At 45.6% G+C, this 16,178-nt stretch overlaps 1 protein-coding gene across 2 annotated transcripts in view; it reads left to right on the top strand.

Annotated features, from left to right (window-relative positions):
* Nucleotides 1–16,178, top strand: part of ARFGEF2 (ADP ribosylation factor guanine nucleotide exchange factor 2) — a 104,063-nt gene that overhangs the window by 17,555 nt on the left and 70,330 nt on the right. For both annotated transcript variants that reach the window (XM_059036022.2, XM_059036021.2), the window contains exons 4-6: nucleotides 5,746–5,892; nucleotides 6,832–7,011; nucleotides 7,370–7,604. In XM_059036022.2, coding sequence (XP_058892005.1) covers nucleotides 5,746–5,892; nucleotides 6,832–7,011; nucleotides 7,370–7,604 — 562 coding nt within the window. The remainder of the gene's footprint in view (nucleotides 1–5,745; nucleotides 5,893–6,831; nucleotides 7,012–7,369; nucleotides 7,605–16,178) is intronic.

Genomic DNA, 16,178 nt, shown 5'->3' with positions numbered 1-16,178 from the left:
AAGAATTTTAAAGTGGCAGGCTCAAATCCTACTTCTATCCTAAAATATTTGTTGCTGTGAACATTTTCAGAGGAAATTCGGCATAATTAGCTGTTTTGTCCTCATGTTAAGGTTTAGTTTGGAAGCTGGTGCTGATAGTTAACGTTATTGATGTTCTAAACAATGCCAGTGTATTGAGCACTCAGCCTGTGCTGGGCCCTGTGCTAAGTGCTTTATCCCCATCATCATGTTTAATCTTCCCAAGAACGACCTGAGGTTCATACTCTCATCCTCATTTTAGAATCAATGAAACTGACGCTTGGAGAATAAAATGACCATCCCTGCCAAGTTCCCCTGGCCAGGCAGTGATGGGATTGGGTGGGTGTCTAGGACTCGTTTACCCCAAGCCTATGTTCTTAATCAGGGGTCCTTAAACTATGCCATGAGCCAAATCTGGCCTGCAGTCTGCTTTGGTAAATAAAGTTTTATTGGAACATAGCTGCCTTAATCTGTTCAGACTGATATAGCAGAATACCACAGACTGGGTGGCTTAAACAAGAGACATTTATTTCCTACAGTTCTGGAGGCTGGGGAGTCCAAGATAAAGTACCAGCTGATTAAGTTCCTGGTGAGCCATCTTCCTGATTTGTAAATGGCCAAGTTCTCACTGTGTCCTCACATGGCAGACAGAGCAAGCTAGGTGTCTGGTCTCTTCTTATAGGGCATTAATCTCATCATGGGGACCCCACCCTCATGGCCTCATGTAAACTTAATCACCTCCGAAAGGCCCCACCTCCTAATACCATCATATTGAGGGTTAGGACTTCGACATAGGCATTGTGGAAACACAAACATTCAGTCCATAACACCAGCCATGCCCTTTCGTTGATGTATTATCTATATGTCTGCTTTCCAGCTACTACATCTGAGTTGAAGAGTTGGAACGGAGACCATATGACCTGCACAGCCTAAATATTTAGCATGTGGTCCTCTACAGAAAAAGGCTACTGACCTCTGCTCTTAACTATTGCCCTGTAGTTCTGGCCTCTTTAATTAAAAATATGCTGTGTTTTCCTGGAAATAGTCTGTTTCTGGAACCTCTGTACGTGTGAGTATGGTTTCTGATGGAAACATGGACGTCGTGCTGTACTTCAGCGACTTGACTGCAGTACCTGTCTTGAGGCTTTTGGCATGTGGTTAACTCTCTTTTTCAAAACGGAAGTTCTCTGTAGTGTGATAGGTACACTAAGATTTCTTTGGTTAGTATACAAAATGCAAAATGTATCGTCCTTTTTATGACATTAGAAAGTGGCTGGGTGCTCCCTGGAATACGGAATGAAAAAATGCATTTCCTCTTGGGGTTTGTCCTTGCAAACCTGTTTGACTGCCTTTTCCCAGTGTGGGTGATGTGACTTTTGCCTTGGAAATGGAGGGCCAGTTTCTAGGAGTAAAGGTTGGTTTTGGCAGGGTGGAAGCCAGCTGCAGATGCATCCATATTGTGCCCTGGGCATTTTAAGGAGTCCCTTTTTGAGCATGGAGAGATGATGGGGTAGCAAAGGTGCTTCTGGGTTTGGTTTGCTGTGAGTAGAGAGCTCAGCATTCCCTCCCCAACAGGGAGAAGCCCAGAGCCTTCCCTCCTCACTTCTCCCAAGTGATAAAGATTCTCCTTATTCCTTTCCTTCAGCACCTGGTCGCCACACACTCCCCCAAGGCCAGGACTGGAGGAAGGAGGGTTAGTTCAGTCTTGCCTAAACTAGTGAGTGATCTTCAAGTTTTTCTGGGCACATACCAACCACAGAAATTATTTTTGAGACTATTCTCTCAGAATAGTTGTATTTCTTCAATTATAAGATTATATACAGGTACTACTGTTATAAAATTATGTACATTATAAACAATACAAAAGCAGACCTCTTAAAAGGGTAGGACAAAAAAGTAGATAGAAACAGACTTCTAATATTTTCTTTCTACGTAAGGCTGTAGGAAACCACTGGTCTGAGCTATCTGGTTCATACCACAAGCATTATCTTTTTTTTTTAAAATTAATTTATTTATTTTTGGCTGTGTTGGGTCTTCATTGCTGTGCACAGCCTTTCTCTAGTTGCGGCGGGTAGGGGCTACTCTTCGTTGCAGTGTGCTGGCTTCTCATTGCGGTGGCTTCTCTTGTTGTGGAGCACAGGCTCTACCCGTGCAGGCTTCAGTAGTTGTGGCTCATGGGCTTAGTCGCTCTGTGGCATGTGGGATCTTCCTGGACCAGGGCTCGAACCCATGTCCCCTGCATTGGCAGGTGGATTCTTAACCACTGCGCCACCAGAGAAACCCACAATCATTATCTTTTAGCTCTTATTTCTAAAAGACTTCGGATTTTTTATTTATTTATTTATTTATTGTGTGTGTGTGGGGGGGGGGGGGGGGGGGTACGCGGGCCTCTCACTGTTGTGGTCTCTCCCGTTGCGGAGCACAGGCTCCGGATGCACAGGCTCAGCGGCCATGGCTCACAGGCCCAGCCACTCCGCGGCACGTGGGATCTTCCTGGACCAGGGCACGAACCCGTGTCCCCTGCATTGTCAGGTGGATTCTCAACCACTGCGCCACCAGGGAAGCCCAATTTTGGATTTTTTAATGCACATTTAAAAATCTATTGTAATAATATAAATTGTACCTGACTACATTCTCTGTTAGAAATTTCTTTTAGAACTTTACAGATTAAGGCTGAAGGCCCTTGGACTGCTAGCCCCAAACCCAGTTGCCTATTTAGGTGTATAGTTTTCTCTCTCTTTCTTTTTCTTTCTTTTTTTCTTTTTCTTTCTTTTTTTTTAACATAAATATCATTTATGATATCATTTTTCTGTGGAGGACTACATGCTAAATATATAGGCTTTGTAGGTCGTATGGTCTCCATTTCAACTCTTCAACTCAGCCGTAGTAGCTGGAAATGATATCATATATCATTTATACTTGTACAGATTTTTTTGTGGCTTGCTTTTTACAACAGTGTTTTTAATGCCAGAACACTACATGCAAATTGAGGGCATTCCTGTGGACTGATAAATGGTATGTTATGCAACTATTTTACTTATCCCTCCCCGTGTAGAGGGGCATTGACAGGTAGCATCCCTGTGCAAGCAGCCTCCTTGGACACAAGTCTCGGTGAGCCAGCTGCCCAGAGGCCCCCCGCCTCCGCCCTTCTTCACAGCCCTGCTTCGCCTCAGCAGAGAATAAGACAGGAACTTCTACTTTCCATCTCTGTCAGTCCCTCGTGGTCCAAGCCACCAGCATCTCCCCGCCTAGACAGCTGAGGTGGCCTCGTCATGGGTGCCTAGCTTCCACTGCTGTTGCCGTCCGGTCTGTTCTGTACTCAGGAGCCAGGCAGAGCCTTTAGAAATGTATCCCATCATGTCCATCCTTTGCTTATACCTGCTAGTACTTTCTCCCTCACTCACTGTGCAGAGCACCTTCCTCAGGTGAGCCTGCCAAGCACGCTTCTGCCCCCGTGAGAAAAAGGACTGTCTTATCACTGTTGTACCCCCAGTGCCGGAACAACATCCGGTACGAGGAAGGGTGAGAAGGCAGAACTAGAAAGACCACAGGTTGCAGGAGCTCTGCTTTCTTCCGGCCCTGCCTCACAAGGGAGTAAAATTATACTTAAAACCCTTTTCCATTGGAGCGGTAATGCGCCCCTTAAGGAGTGCATAGAGGGGCGAATACTTCTGATCGTTTTTTATATTTGAATTAAACATCTGTAATTTACCTCCATCTTTGCTTTGCGCCATCAGTGTTGGGTTCTGTGGGGCCTGCTTTTCAGCATTCACATTTTAGGAGCTCATAGACCATCCCACTCATAACCCAGTACTCAAAACGGACTTGAGTCCATTAGGAGTAAGGAGTCAGCAGTGTCCAAAGCCAGAGCTCATTTACCAGGTAGCCGGCACCAGAGCTTATTTACCAGGCGGCTGGGAAGCCCGCATGGGGAGCAGCGATGAGAGCAGATGAGGTAAAATGCATCTGGACTTGTTCTTCAGAAACACACTTGAGCACCTCCCCGCCTTGTCTGGAGCTCTCTGGGGTCGGTCTTGAGCAGCCGAGTGTGTGCAGGCCTCTCTCTCGTTCACTCGGTCACTTGATCCAGCAGTGTCGTATTTGTGCTGCTGTATTAGTCACTCTCTTTCCATCTGTTTTTCTTCCTGCTTATTGAATGGCGGCGCTTTCGAGGCTAATGATGGGGAAGAGCCATTGAGAAACGGCCTCTGGCCTCTGCAGGGCGGCGTATCTTCCTGTTGCGGTGGTGGCGGCACTGTGGATCGCCTCAGGAGCTGTGTCACTCTGGGCAGGTAGATCAAGAATGTGACACGCCAGAAACCAAAAAGATAAAGAACAGAACAGCAATTGTCAGAGTCTTTCCTAAGTCACAGGAAGCAGAGGGTGCCTTAGAATTCACGGATCCCAGAGGGCTTGTAGCAGATGAGTGGTTTTTTTTATCTGGTCAGCCATCTGGATAACCTGGGAGGCTTGGAGAAAAACCGATTCCTGGACTCCACCCAACAAGTTCTGTTAGAGGAAGTTTGTGTTGAGGTCCCGGAATCTGTATTTGTAATGAGCTCCCTCAGGTGACCCTGAATCTCAGCCAGGCTTTGAAACCATCCTGACCTTTGAGTTCCCTTCCAGCTCTCAGATTGTCCCTGATGAAGTCCGGGTCAGGAGTGAGATGGCCCAGGCAGGCAGGCGGCCCCTGTCCAGACTGACCTGTCACCTGACCGAGAGGGCACAGCTCAAGCAGCCTCTCATCTGAAGAGGCTGCTGCAAGGGTGACATGCAGTTTGATAACGTAGGTGCAGAAGTCAGTTGGTTTTTTTACTTTAATTTTTGGAATAGAAAATACACCAACATGATTTGATTCAACATTCAAAAAGAATGAAAGCCTGCTCTACAAAATGTGTTAGTCCCACCCCTGCCTACAGCTGCTTAGTTCTCCCTGTGCTCAAGCAAACCATGTTATCATTAGTTTGTTGTGTTTTTTTTGTGTGTGTGTGGTACGCGGGCCTCTCACCGCTGTGGCCTCTCCCGCCGCGGAGTACAGGCTCCGGACGCACAGACCCAGTGGCCACGGCCCACAGGCCCAGCCACTCCGCGGCATGCGGGATCCTCCCGGACCGGGGCACGAACCCGCGTCCCCCACATCGGCAGGCGGACTCCCAACCACTGCGCCACCAGGGAGGCCCCATTAGTTTTTTACGTATCTTACCGTTAGAAAAAAATAAGTTTTTTTAGCAGCTTGAGATATAATTCACATGCATACAATTCACCCATTTGAGGTATACAGTTCAGTGAATTTCGTATATTGACAGAGTTGTGGAGCCCTCACCACAATCTAATTAGAGACCATCTTTATCCTCAGAAAGAAGCCCCGTTTTTGCTCATCAGCAGTCACTCCCTATTTCCCTGGGATCCCCCCAGGTCTAGGCAGCCGCTGACTACTTTCTGTCTCTATTATGTATAGTTTTTAATCGCTCCATTTTTTACACAAGTGATTGTGCGTTGGGAGCTGTTCTACACGTGCCTTTTCCACCATCATGGGCTCTTCTGCCATCAGGAGTCAGGCTGGATGCTGTGCTCTCAAGGTGGCTGTGCCCCCTGCACCCAGGAGAGCAGAGAGATCTGTGGGAACAGGAAGTTAAAGGCCGAGCCCACTGCCTGCCTCTTACTGCTGTGGGTGGCCTCAGTCCTGGCCTGGCAGAAACTTCTCATGTCTATGATTTCTGTGTTTAGAAACTCATCGCATATGGGCACATCACCGGCAATGCCCCCGACAGTGGAGCCCCCGGGAAGCGGCTGATTGACAGGATCGTTGAAACCATTTGCAATTGTTTTCAAGGCCCTCAGACCGATGAAGGAGTTCAGTTACAAATAATTAAGGTATTTCTGTCTGTCTGCCTGGTCTGGATTTTAAATGAGAAAGCTCATTGCCCTTGGGAATTTGGCTTTCTAATTTACCATGTGTTAGTTGTCTCAGGAGGTGCTGAGCTGGAACAGAAAAATGTAAGCATCATTTAGATCTTTTGTTAAGTGTCAGAACTGATTAGTGTGGACTGAGACAAGAGTGGAACCAGGTGTGTTTTCAAAGTAAACAGTTCCCCTAATACTACGTAAATTGCTTGTGAATTAAATTGACTTCAAATCCTCTGCTCTTTCCCCTCAAAATTCTGGGTTCCCAGACTGCCATTTCTCAGCAGGTCCTCATGTTGATACTTTTATCACCAATTTGCCCCTGTCCTCTTACCCCCTTTCCTTCTCCCTGTTCCATTTCTGCTGCCAGGAATGGTTTGGCATGGGGTGCTCCCTTCTGCTTGTCAGAGAACCGATCAGGATGGGTTCGGTCAGTGTTTCAAATCTTAAATCCTGGATGTATTAGCTTTGTGAGGGAGTTCCCTGTTAGCCACACCTTTCCTGAAGCTCCCTTGAAAACCCACCAGGGAACTCGGAAACTGACCCTCCCCCCCATCAAAACATGTATATTTTGTGATTGGCGTAGGTGAGATCAAGTTGGAGCACTTTCCCTCCTGAGAGAAGAAGTGTCTGTACTTTTGGCTTTTTAAAAAGTAAGCTGATAGAAAGCCCACTTCAGCACAACTTATGTACTTTAAATGACTTGTATTCTATGGAGTTAATAATTGTGTTTAAACTCAAAGCAGTAGGGGGCTGGCTTTTGGTACTAATCCTCCACTTTAGTTTGCAGAGCCATCTTCTGAAACCAAACCAAATTAAAAACAAAGCCAAACCGTGTAGAAAAGTTTGGCTGTGAGAGGATGGGAGGTGGGTGCTCATGAAGGTGAAGGTTGCGGATTTCTGTTTTAGGCTCTTCTGACTGCAGTGACGTCCCCGCACATTGAAATTCACGAGGGTACTATCCTGCAGACGGTCAGGACATGTTACAATATCTATTTGGCCAGCAAAAATCTCATCAATCAAACCACTGCCAAGGCTACTCTTACTCAGATGCTGAATGTCATTTTCACCCGCATGGAAAACCAAGTGGTGAGCGGTAGCAGTTATCAGCTGATGGGGGGTGGGACACCATCCCATGCTGTGAACTGTTTCATGTGTGGCCTCGGTGCTTGGTGAAGATTCATAGCATTTTAAAATCAATCCCTTCCTCCTCTGAGTTCCCTGCACTCTGTTTTTATCCTTGCTTTAAAAAGCAGAGAGAGAATCTAGCATGGGTTTTGAAATTTGCATTCAGAATTTGCTTTGAGTTTGCTGCAGGAATTTATTTCCTTTTTTAAATTCTATCCTTCTGTTTGGAAATTTTTTATGCAACAGGCTGGCGTATTTTCTGTTCCTTATCAAAACGCTGGATCCATTTAGATTGAATCCCTTTTTCGTTGCCTTTCAGTTGCAGGAGGCCAGAGAATTGGAAAAACCAATCCATTCGAAACCCCAGTCCCCTGTGATCCAAGCTGCAGCAGTGTCCCCAAAATTCAGTCGTTTGAAGCAGAGCCAGGCACACAGCAAACCAACAACTCCTGAGAAGACAGATTTAACCAATGGTGAACATGGCAGGAGTGGTTCTGGAAAAGTGAGCGCAGAGAATGGAGATGTGCCCAGAGAGAGAGACCCGTCGCTATCAGGTATGGCCCATGCACTCCCTGTCCATCCTGTATCCGAGGGGCAGGTGAAAGAGTTGTCTGGTGTCATTGCAGGAAACCTCTGATAGCAACTCTTCTATTTCTGGGCCTCCCCCTTGACTTCCCTTTCGCTTTTCTCTTACGAAACACAGCCAGTGAGGCATGGTGTCTCAGATCACGTTGTCAGTTGTGCAGTTTTCTTTGGATAGTTCCTGGAATGTATTGATATCTAGCCACTGCTACTTGATGTCAGCTTCAATGCCGTGGGTTCACTTTGGAGCATTTGTCTCCCAGGAGCTAATCGTTTGGGTAGTTGATCATTCAGTGTCTGTTTTATCTCCCAGAGGAGGACAAGGACCTCCTCTGTCATGTATCCACAGAATCTCCATGCTTTGCCCACTGCCGGACAGTTAGTTGATATTTATGGACATCTGTGAAGGGAGCCAGAAGGTGGGTGGATTCATAGAGAAATAGATAAACAGATAGCTTTGTTTTTTCCTTCTGAGACCAAGTACACTATTTGGTCGTGTTTGCTTTTTTAATTGAAAGAGATATTCCACACCTGGTGATAGTCTTAAAGTAAGTAAAACATTAGGCATGAAATTTTGGACTGGGTTGTCATATATTTCTGAATGTTTGCATCTCTCTCTGGGCAATTTGTACAAACCAGATCCTAAGTTCATATATTTTTCAAGAATGTACCTTCTTCCCAAGTGATTCTGCCAAATAATTCTTCGCTCTAGCTGACGGCTCTACAGTGAAGTATCTGACCCACCTTTTTTTTTTTTTTTTAATGTTTTTTTATTGTGGTAAAAGTCACATAATATAAAACATACTGTTTCAACCATATTTAACTGTACAGTTCAGTGACACTAAGTACATGTCACATCGTTGTGCCACTCTCACCATCATCCACCTCCTGAAATTTTCACCTTCCTGAACTGAAACTCTGTCCCCATTAAACACTGGCTCCCCATTGCCCCTCCCCACCCCCTGGCGCCTGGCATCCAGCAGTGTACTTTCTGACTATGAATTTGACTATTCTAGGTTTTTCGTATAAGTCTCATATCTTCTTCTGCCCCATTATTGGTAATGACGTCTGTTGGTGGTATGTTCGCTACCAGAGAGACCATGCTTGAGCAGTTTTTGTTCATCTGTAATTTACCAGTGCTTGGCACAGGTAGGAACAGACCAAGTGTTGTTGCTGGAATGTTGTTCTGTATCAGTTTACCCAACCAAGGCAAGGATCAAAGAAAAAGTTGCCACAAAGAAATGCATGTGTGTCTCGTGTGAACACTGTTGCGAGCTCCTCAGTCCCACTGTCATGTGTCTTGGAAGGTGCTTAGGAAGTCCTGGCCCACCCTCTGTATGTGTCATCGTCTTTGCCTTATTAACTCTTAGGGCAAGGACCAGGCAGGTTTTTACTGTAACCTTTATCAGACTGTGGTCAATCAATCAATATTAATATTTAAACAGACTGTAGTAAGCATAGCTGTGCAGATGTAAAAGCAAGTCTCTCTGAGCTGTAAGAACATCCTTCCACTACAGCCCATTTTTCACATGGCAGCCAAAGTGATCTCTTAAAAGCATGAATTAGGGGCTTCCCTGTTGGCGCAGTGGTTGAGAGTCTGCCTGCCGATGTAGGGGACACAGGTTTGTGTCCCGGTCCGGGAAGATCCCACATGCCGCAGAGTCGCTAGGCCCATGAGCCATGGCCACTGAGCCTGTGCTCTGCAACAGGAGAGGCCTGCGTACCTCCAAAAAAAAAAAAAAAAAAGCATGAATTAGTTAGATCACCCCCACCCCCTGCTTAAACCCCTCTGATAATTTCCCATTCAGAGTGAAGTCTATGCCTGCCCCATCCCCACAGCTTCCAAGGCCTTATGTGGCCTGGCCCCGCCTACCTCCCTATACCCTTCTTCTACTTCCTTTCCCCTTGTTTGGGATGTTTCTGGTTCTTGAAAGTGTGGTGCTTGCTCTTGGTGCCTTCATGCTTACCATCCCTTCCTTATCCCCCCCTTTGTCTTTAGGTCTCTCAGTTCTAACTGATCCCTCTCTCTGAAGCTCCCCGTCACTCTGTCCCGTCATCCTCTTTTATTTTCCTCATAGCATTTTTTATTTTTCATCCTTTGTAAGGTTGCTTTATTTTGCTCTTAGTCCAGCGGCAGATTTTTAAAATATATATAATTTTATTTATTTATTGGCTGCATTGGGTCTTTTTTTTTTAAACATCTTTATTGGAGTATAATTGCTTTACAATGGTGTGTTAGTTCCTGTTTTACAACAAAGTGAATCAGTTATACATATACATATGTCCCCATATCTCTTCCCTCTTGCGTCTCCCTCCCTCCCACCCTCCCTATCCCACTCCTCTAGGTGGTCACAAAGCACCGAGCTGATCTCCCTGTGCTATGTGGCTGCTTCCCACTAGCTATCCACCCTACATTTGGTAGTGTATATATGTCCATGTCACTCTCTCACTTCGTCACAGCTTACCCTTCCCCCCTCCCCGTATCCTCAAGTCCATTCTCTAGTAGGTCTGCGTCTTTATTCCCATCTTGCCCCTAGATTCTTCATGACCACTTTTTTTTCAGGTTCCATATATGTGTTAGCATACGGTATTTGTTTTTCTCTTTCTGACTTACTTCACTCTGAAGTGAAGTAAGGTGGACCTATGCCTGCCCCATCCCCACAGCTTCCAAGGCCCTGTGTGGCCTGGCCCCGCCCACCTCCCTATACCCTTCTTTTACTTCCTTTCCCTTTGTTTGCGATAGTGTTTCTGGGTCCATCCCAGAAACACTAGGTCCATCCACCTCGCTACAAATAATTTCATTTCTTTTTATGGCTGAGTAATATTCCATTGTATATATGTGCCACATCTTTATCCATTCATCTGTTGATGGACACTTCGGTTGCTTCCATGTCCTGGCTATCGTCAGTAGAGCTGCAATGAACATTTTGGTACATGACTCTTTTTGAATTATGGTTTTCTCAGGGTATATGCCCAGTAGTGGGATTGCTGGGCCGTATGGTAGTTCTATTTTTAGTTTTTTAAAGAACCTCCATACTGTCCTCCATAGTAGCTGTATCAATTTACATTCCCACCAACAGTGCAAGAGGGTTCCCTTTTCTCCACACCCTCTCCAGCAATTATTGTTTGTAGATTTTTTGATGATGGCCATTCTGACTGGTGTGAGATGATATCTCATTGTAGTTTTGACTTGCATTTCTCTAATGATTAATGATGTTGAACATTCTTTCCTATGTTTGTTGGCAATCTGTATATCTTTGGCGAAATGTCTATTTAAGTCTTCTGCCCATTTTTGGATTGGGTTGTTTGTTTTTTTGATATTGAGCTGCATGAGCTGCTTGTAAATTTTGGAGAGTAATCCTTTGTCAGTTGCTTTATTTGCAAATATTTTCTCCCATTCTGAGGGTTGTCTTTTCATCTTGTTTATGGTTTCTTTGCTGTGCTGCATTGGGTCTTCATTGCTGTATGCGGGGAGGGCTACTCTTCATTGTGGTGCATGGACTTCTCATTGTTGTGGCTTCTCTTGTTGCGGAGCACAGGCTCTAGGTGAGCAGACTTCAGTAGTTGTGGCTCACAGGCTCTAGAGCACAGGCTCAGTAGTTGTGCCGCACGGGCTTAGTTGCTCCACAGCATGTGGAATCTTCCTGGACCAGAGCTCGAACCCGTGTCCTCTGTATTGGCAGGTGGATTCTCAACCACTGCGCCACCGAGGAAGTCCCCCTCATAGCACTTATTGCTACCCCAAATCACTGAGGAGTTTGTGTTCACTTGTTCCCGATCTAAGACCTTGGCTACCCTGTTCACTATATTCCCAACACCTGGTCTAGTGCCCAGCACACATATTCAGTAAATATATTTTTTAACTTAAAATTCTGTTTTAACAAAGTGTGCTTTACACTTAGTATATTGGTGTGGATTTTGTTGCCAGTATAATATACCCTGTGAGGCTTCTCCCAGGAACGTGGGCATCAGATTTCCTGTAGAAATCAGACTGCATACCTGCCAATGGTAGGTCAGAATGGAGGTGCACCGTCACCCTTACAAAGAGTGACTGGCTTCCAGTTCTCCAGATGTGGCTCTAAAGAAAGAACGAGTCCTTCAGGAGAACCAGTTGAGGAGGCTGGGAGGCCTGGGAGGAAGGGCAGCCTGCGAGGCCGATGGTGGAGGTGCCAGCCTGAGGGACACTGCGCCCCAGGGTAGAGTCCAGGCTGCCGAGGCCCCCAGGCTCCAGTGCCTCTGTGACGGAGGACACATCCAGCTCTCCTGTGGGTTCCATCCTGTGGAATGGCTGTCATGTAGCCACCCCTGGCTAGGCAGTCACTGTGCCAGGCGTGGTGCTTGCTACCTGGGTGCTTCACATACGTGGTCCTGCTTTCCTGGGAACCCTTCCTGGGCCTTCTTGGGATAATGTGCCTCCCAGTGAAGTTTGTGTGGATAACAATTCACCGACAGACCAGGGCATCTTGTTCCCCTCAGCACTTTTTCATCCCGAGTTGGTAAATCAACAATTTGTCGGTCTTATCGGCCTGATCAAGAAGTGGATCAGATGGCTCTTTGTAAATTCGCAAAATGAGATTTTTGAGCCTGTGACATGCTAGCTTATGTGAATTTTAGGGCATGGCCAACAGCCTTCCCTTGGGACTTCACCCCATTTGTCCATTCACACCCCTCCGATGGCCCAGCTATTCTTGTCAATTTTTTGAAAAACAGCTTGATTGAAATACAATTCACATTCTATAAATTCACCTGTTTAAAATGTACAGTTCAGTTCTTTTTAGTATGGTCACAGAGTTTGCAACAATCACCGCAATCAGTTTTAGAGCATTTTTATCACACCCAGCCCTGTACCCACAAGCAGTCACTTCCCCTTTTCTTTTAAGTTTATTTTTAAGATTCTGACTCTTCAACTCCCAGCATTAGACTTCAGCATTTTTACATGTATACAGCTAATATGTAGCCGTTGTAGGTACAGAGTTACCAGTGTGTTCACAGATTCCTTAGCTCACTTTCTTCATCTTGCAACCCATTCTTTAAGGGAAAAACAACCCAACTCTTAGGTACTACAAAATAGAGAAAATATATCCTCTCTCAGCCAGTGTGGAGGTTCTGATCAGACAGCCTGGGTTCAGATCATGACTGACCACTTAGTAGCTCTGTGACCTTGAGCAAAATCTTTAACCTCTCTGAGCCTCAGTTTCCTCATCTTTAAAATGAGAATACACCTGGTACTTATAGGTTTGTGAGAATTAATGAGAACAGTGTCTGGCACTTAGGGCTCTATAAGTGTGTGCTGTTATTATCTTTCATATAAGTTTCAGCTTAAAAAATGAGTTAGTTTAGAGAAAAAAATTACAAATATTTCAGATGGTAATCAGACGTGAAGATAATGGGAACAGTGCAGTAGGATAATGTGAGTCTGTTTTCCACGTTAACGATACCAAATCCTCTGCTTTAGGAATTTTATTGTTTTTGTCGATCAGAAAAAAAAAAAGGGTTTGGGGAATTCCCTGGCAGTCCAGTGGTTATGACTCCACGCTTCCACTACAGGGGACGTGGGTTCAATCCCTGGTCGGGGAACTAAGATCCCGCATGCTGCACGGTGCTGCCTGGCCAAAAAAAAAAAAAACTAAAATAGCTTTAAACAAACAAACAAACAAAAGTTCTCAGGCTAACACTTTATCAAAATAACAAAATGTACCCACAGGTTCCCCTTCTTTCTGACTTGTTTTTGACACAGCCTTCAGCTCATTGGTTTATAGCTTTTTTTTTTTTTTTTTTTTTTTTTTTTTTTTGGTGGTACGCAGGCCTCTCACTGTTGTTGCCTCTCCCGTTGCGGAGCACAAGCTCTGGACGCGCAGGCTCAGTGGCCATGGCTCACGGGCCCAGCCGCTCCGCGGCATGTGGGCTCTTCCCGGACCGGGGCATGAACCCGTGTCCCCTGCATCGGCAGGTGGATTCTCAACCACTGCGCCACCAGGGAAGCCCTATGGCATTTTTATTAGCTTTGTAATGGACATTTATTTTGGGACACTGAGTTTTCCAATGTATTTCATACACTTGAGGAACCGTATTGATGTATGGCCAGAATGTGACAGCAAACAGCTTTGTGCCTTGGTTTTTCCCTTTAGTTTTCTTACGCGTTACCAAATGCTTAGATGCTGGACATCACCAAAGCCTCGTTTCTAGGAAACAGGTGTATGTCATATTTCGTTGTCACCACATGCACACACTTGCCCCTTCTAACTCCAGGTCTCCCTTCTCCCACTCTACTTTTTCCCTGTCATGTAGCAGAAAGTATAATTTACTTATTTATTATCCTAGCTAGGATGTAAGTACCATGAGAGTAAGGATCTTTGACTGACTGATTAATTTTTATTTTTTTTAATTGAAGTATAACTGACTTACCACCTGATATTAGTTTCAGGTGTACAACATAGTGATTTGATATTTTTAGAGGCAACAAACTGTACACAGTTATCACAATATTATTGACTGTGTATCCTGTGCTGTGCATTACATCCCTGTGACTTATTTATCTTATAAGTGGTAGTTTGCACCTCTTAATCTCCTTCACCTATTTTGCCCCATACCCCACCCCCCTCCCCTCTAGCAACCACTACTCTGTTCTCTGTATCTGTGAGTCTATTTCTGTTTTGTTATATTTGTCCATTTGTTTTGTTTTTTATATTCCACTTATAAGTGAAAACAGAGGATTTGTCTTTTTCTGACTAATTTCACTTAGCATAATACCCTCTAGGTCCATCCATGTTGTCACGAATGGCAAGATTTCCTTCTTTTTTATGGACTAAAGGAACTCCTAGCCGAGTCACGCCCCTTCTAAGGAGACTTCCTGGAAGCCTGTGCCATCCCCGTTACTAAGGTTTGCCCCTCATTGGCTAAAACTGGGTCACATGGCCACCCTTTCTACTAGGAAGGCCAGGAAACGTAGGCATAGCCCCTTCCGAAACAGAAATAGAGCTCTCTGAGGAAGAAGGATTTGAGTTACGTAACTGGCAGTGCCTGCCTCAGGGGTTGTCTAGCTGGCTAGGGAGGGGGTGGCAGCAAGGGTTTCTCCAATCTGAACCTAGTCAAGGTGTCCATCTTAATTATACTTGGGGACAGAGTCTGTAAAACCGGTATGGTCTGTTACCTAATCAGTAACAGCCAGGTGGTGGCCACTGGACTTCCCCACAAACAAGCAAAACCAGTGTTTTTTTAAGTGTACTCTGAACTTTGCAAGGATTTATTTTGATTTGGTTGTCTCACATTTTCACAGCAGCCTTGAAACTTAAACGCAGCAGCCTTCTTAGTGGTCATTACAGCATCCAGGAAAGCCTCTTCTGAGTCCTGCAGGCGGTCATGGCAGCAGGGGAAGCGGCCCAGGATTCCTGTGTGGAGTCCTGCTCTTCTGGGCCTCTAGCGGGATTCCTCAGCAACAGCTCCCTCAGCAGGAACCTTCCATGGGAGCCGGGACTTCCTGACTCCCCACCCCTTCCTAGCCTGAGACTATTTTAATTTTGAATGGGTGCTGGTACGGATCCAGCCTGTCAAGGAAGATAGGTTAAACACTCCTATCCCTCCAAAAAATGGTGTTCCTGATGCTGTTTAAATGGGAAAAAGGCAGTGAAGGAAAGGGGAGATCCACGTTGAAATGGAAATTTTACCTTTCTCTGTAGGAGTGAAAGATAGTGAAGGCTTTAGCTATCTGAAAGTGCTTTCAACATGGCGAGTTGGGAAATTTCAATAGGGACTTAGTCTCCGGGGCCAGGCAGATGGCAGAAACGAGAAAGCCTCTGTCACCAGGGCATCGTGAATGTCTTAACGCAATTACGCTCTACATATAAAACACACAGGCCTAAGAAAAATTAACATTTGAGTGCTCTTCTTTTCAGGCATCATCTTAAACGCTTTACGTGTTTTGTCTTATCCAGTTCTCACAAACCCTGTGAGGTAGGTGCTGTTGTAATGATCCTTGTTTACTGCTGAGGAAACCAAGGCTCGGGACAGTTATTTAACTTAAGTTCCCACATTGGGAAGTGGTAGAGCAGGATCTGAAACAGGCATACTGGCTTCAGAGCCCTCACTCCTTTTTTTTTTTTTTTTTTTTTTTTTTTTTGGCGGTACGCGGGCCTCTCACTGTTGTGGCCTCTCCCGTTGCGGAGCACAGGCTCCGGACGTGGAGGCTCAGCTGCCATGGCTCACGGGCCCAGCCGCTCCGCGGCACGTGGGATCTTCCCGGACCGGGGCACGAAGCCGTGTCCTCTGCATCGGCAGGCAGACTCTCAACCACTGTGCCACCAGGGAAGCCCCAGAGCCCTCACTCTTAATCACTGTGTTGAGGAACATTTTCTCTCTGAGGTTCTTAAAACACCCTACCCTGTCAGTCTCCCGTTTTTACCACTCTTGTCAGAGATATGCTACTAGGCATGTGTTCCTTTCCTACTCTCTGTGCTTGACTTCAATGGAGGATAGACAGTTGGGAGTGCATGGAATGAGGCAGCAGGACATCTGCAGAGCTCATGCCCTGGCTAAAGGGGACAGCTGCT

Source organism: Kogia breviceps, chromosome 14, assembly GCF_026419965.1.
Source record: "Kogia breviceps isolate mKogBre1 chromosome 14, mKogBre1 haplotype 1, whole genome shotgun sequence".
NCBI lineage: Eukaryota > Metazoa > Chordata > Mammalia > Artiodactyla > Physeteridae > Kogia > Kogia breviceps.
The sequence above is the reverse complement of the archived record's forward strand: the minus strand, read 5'-3'. Positions and strand labels throughout refer to the sequence as shown.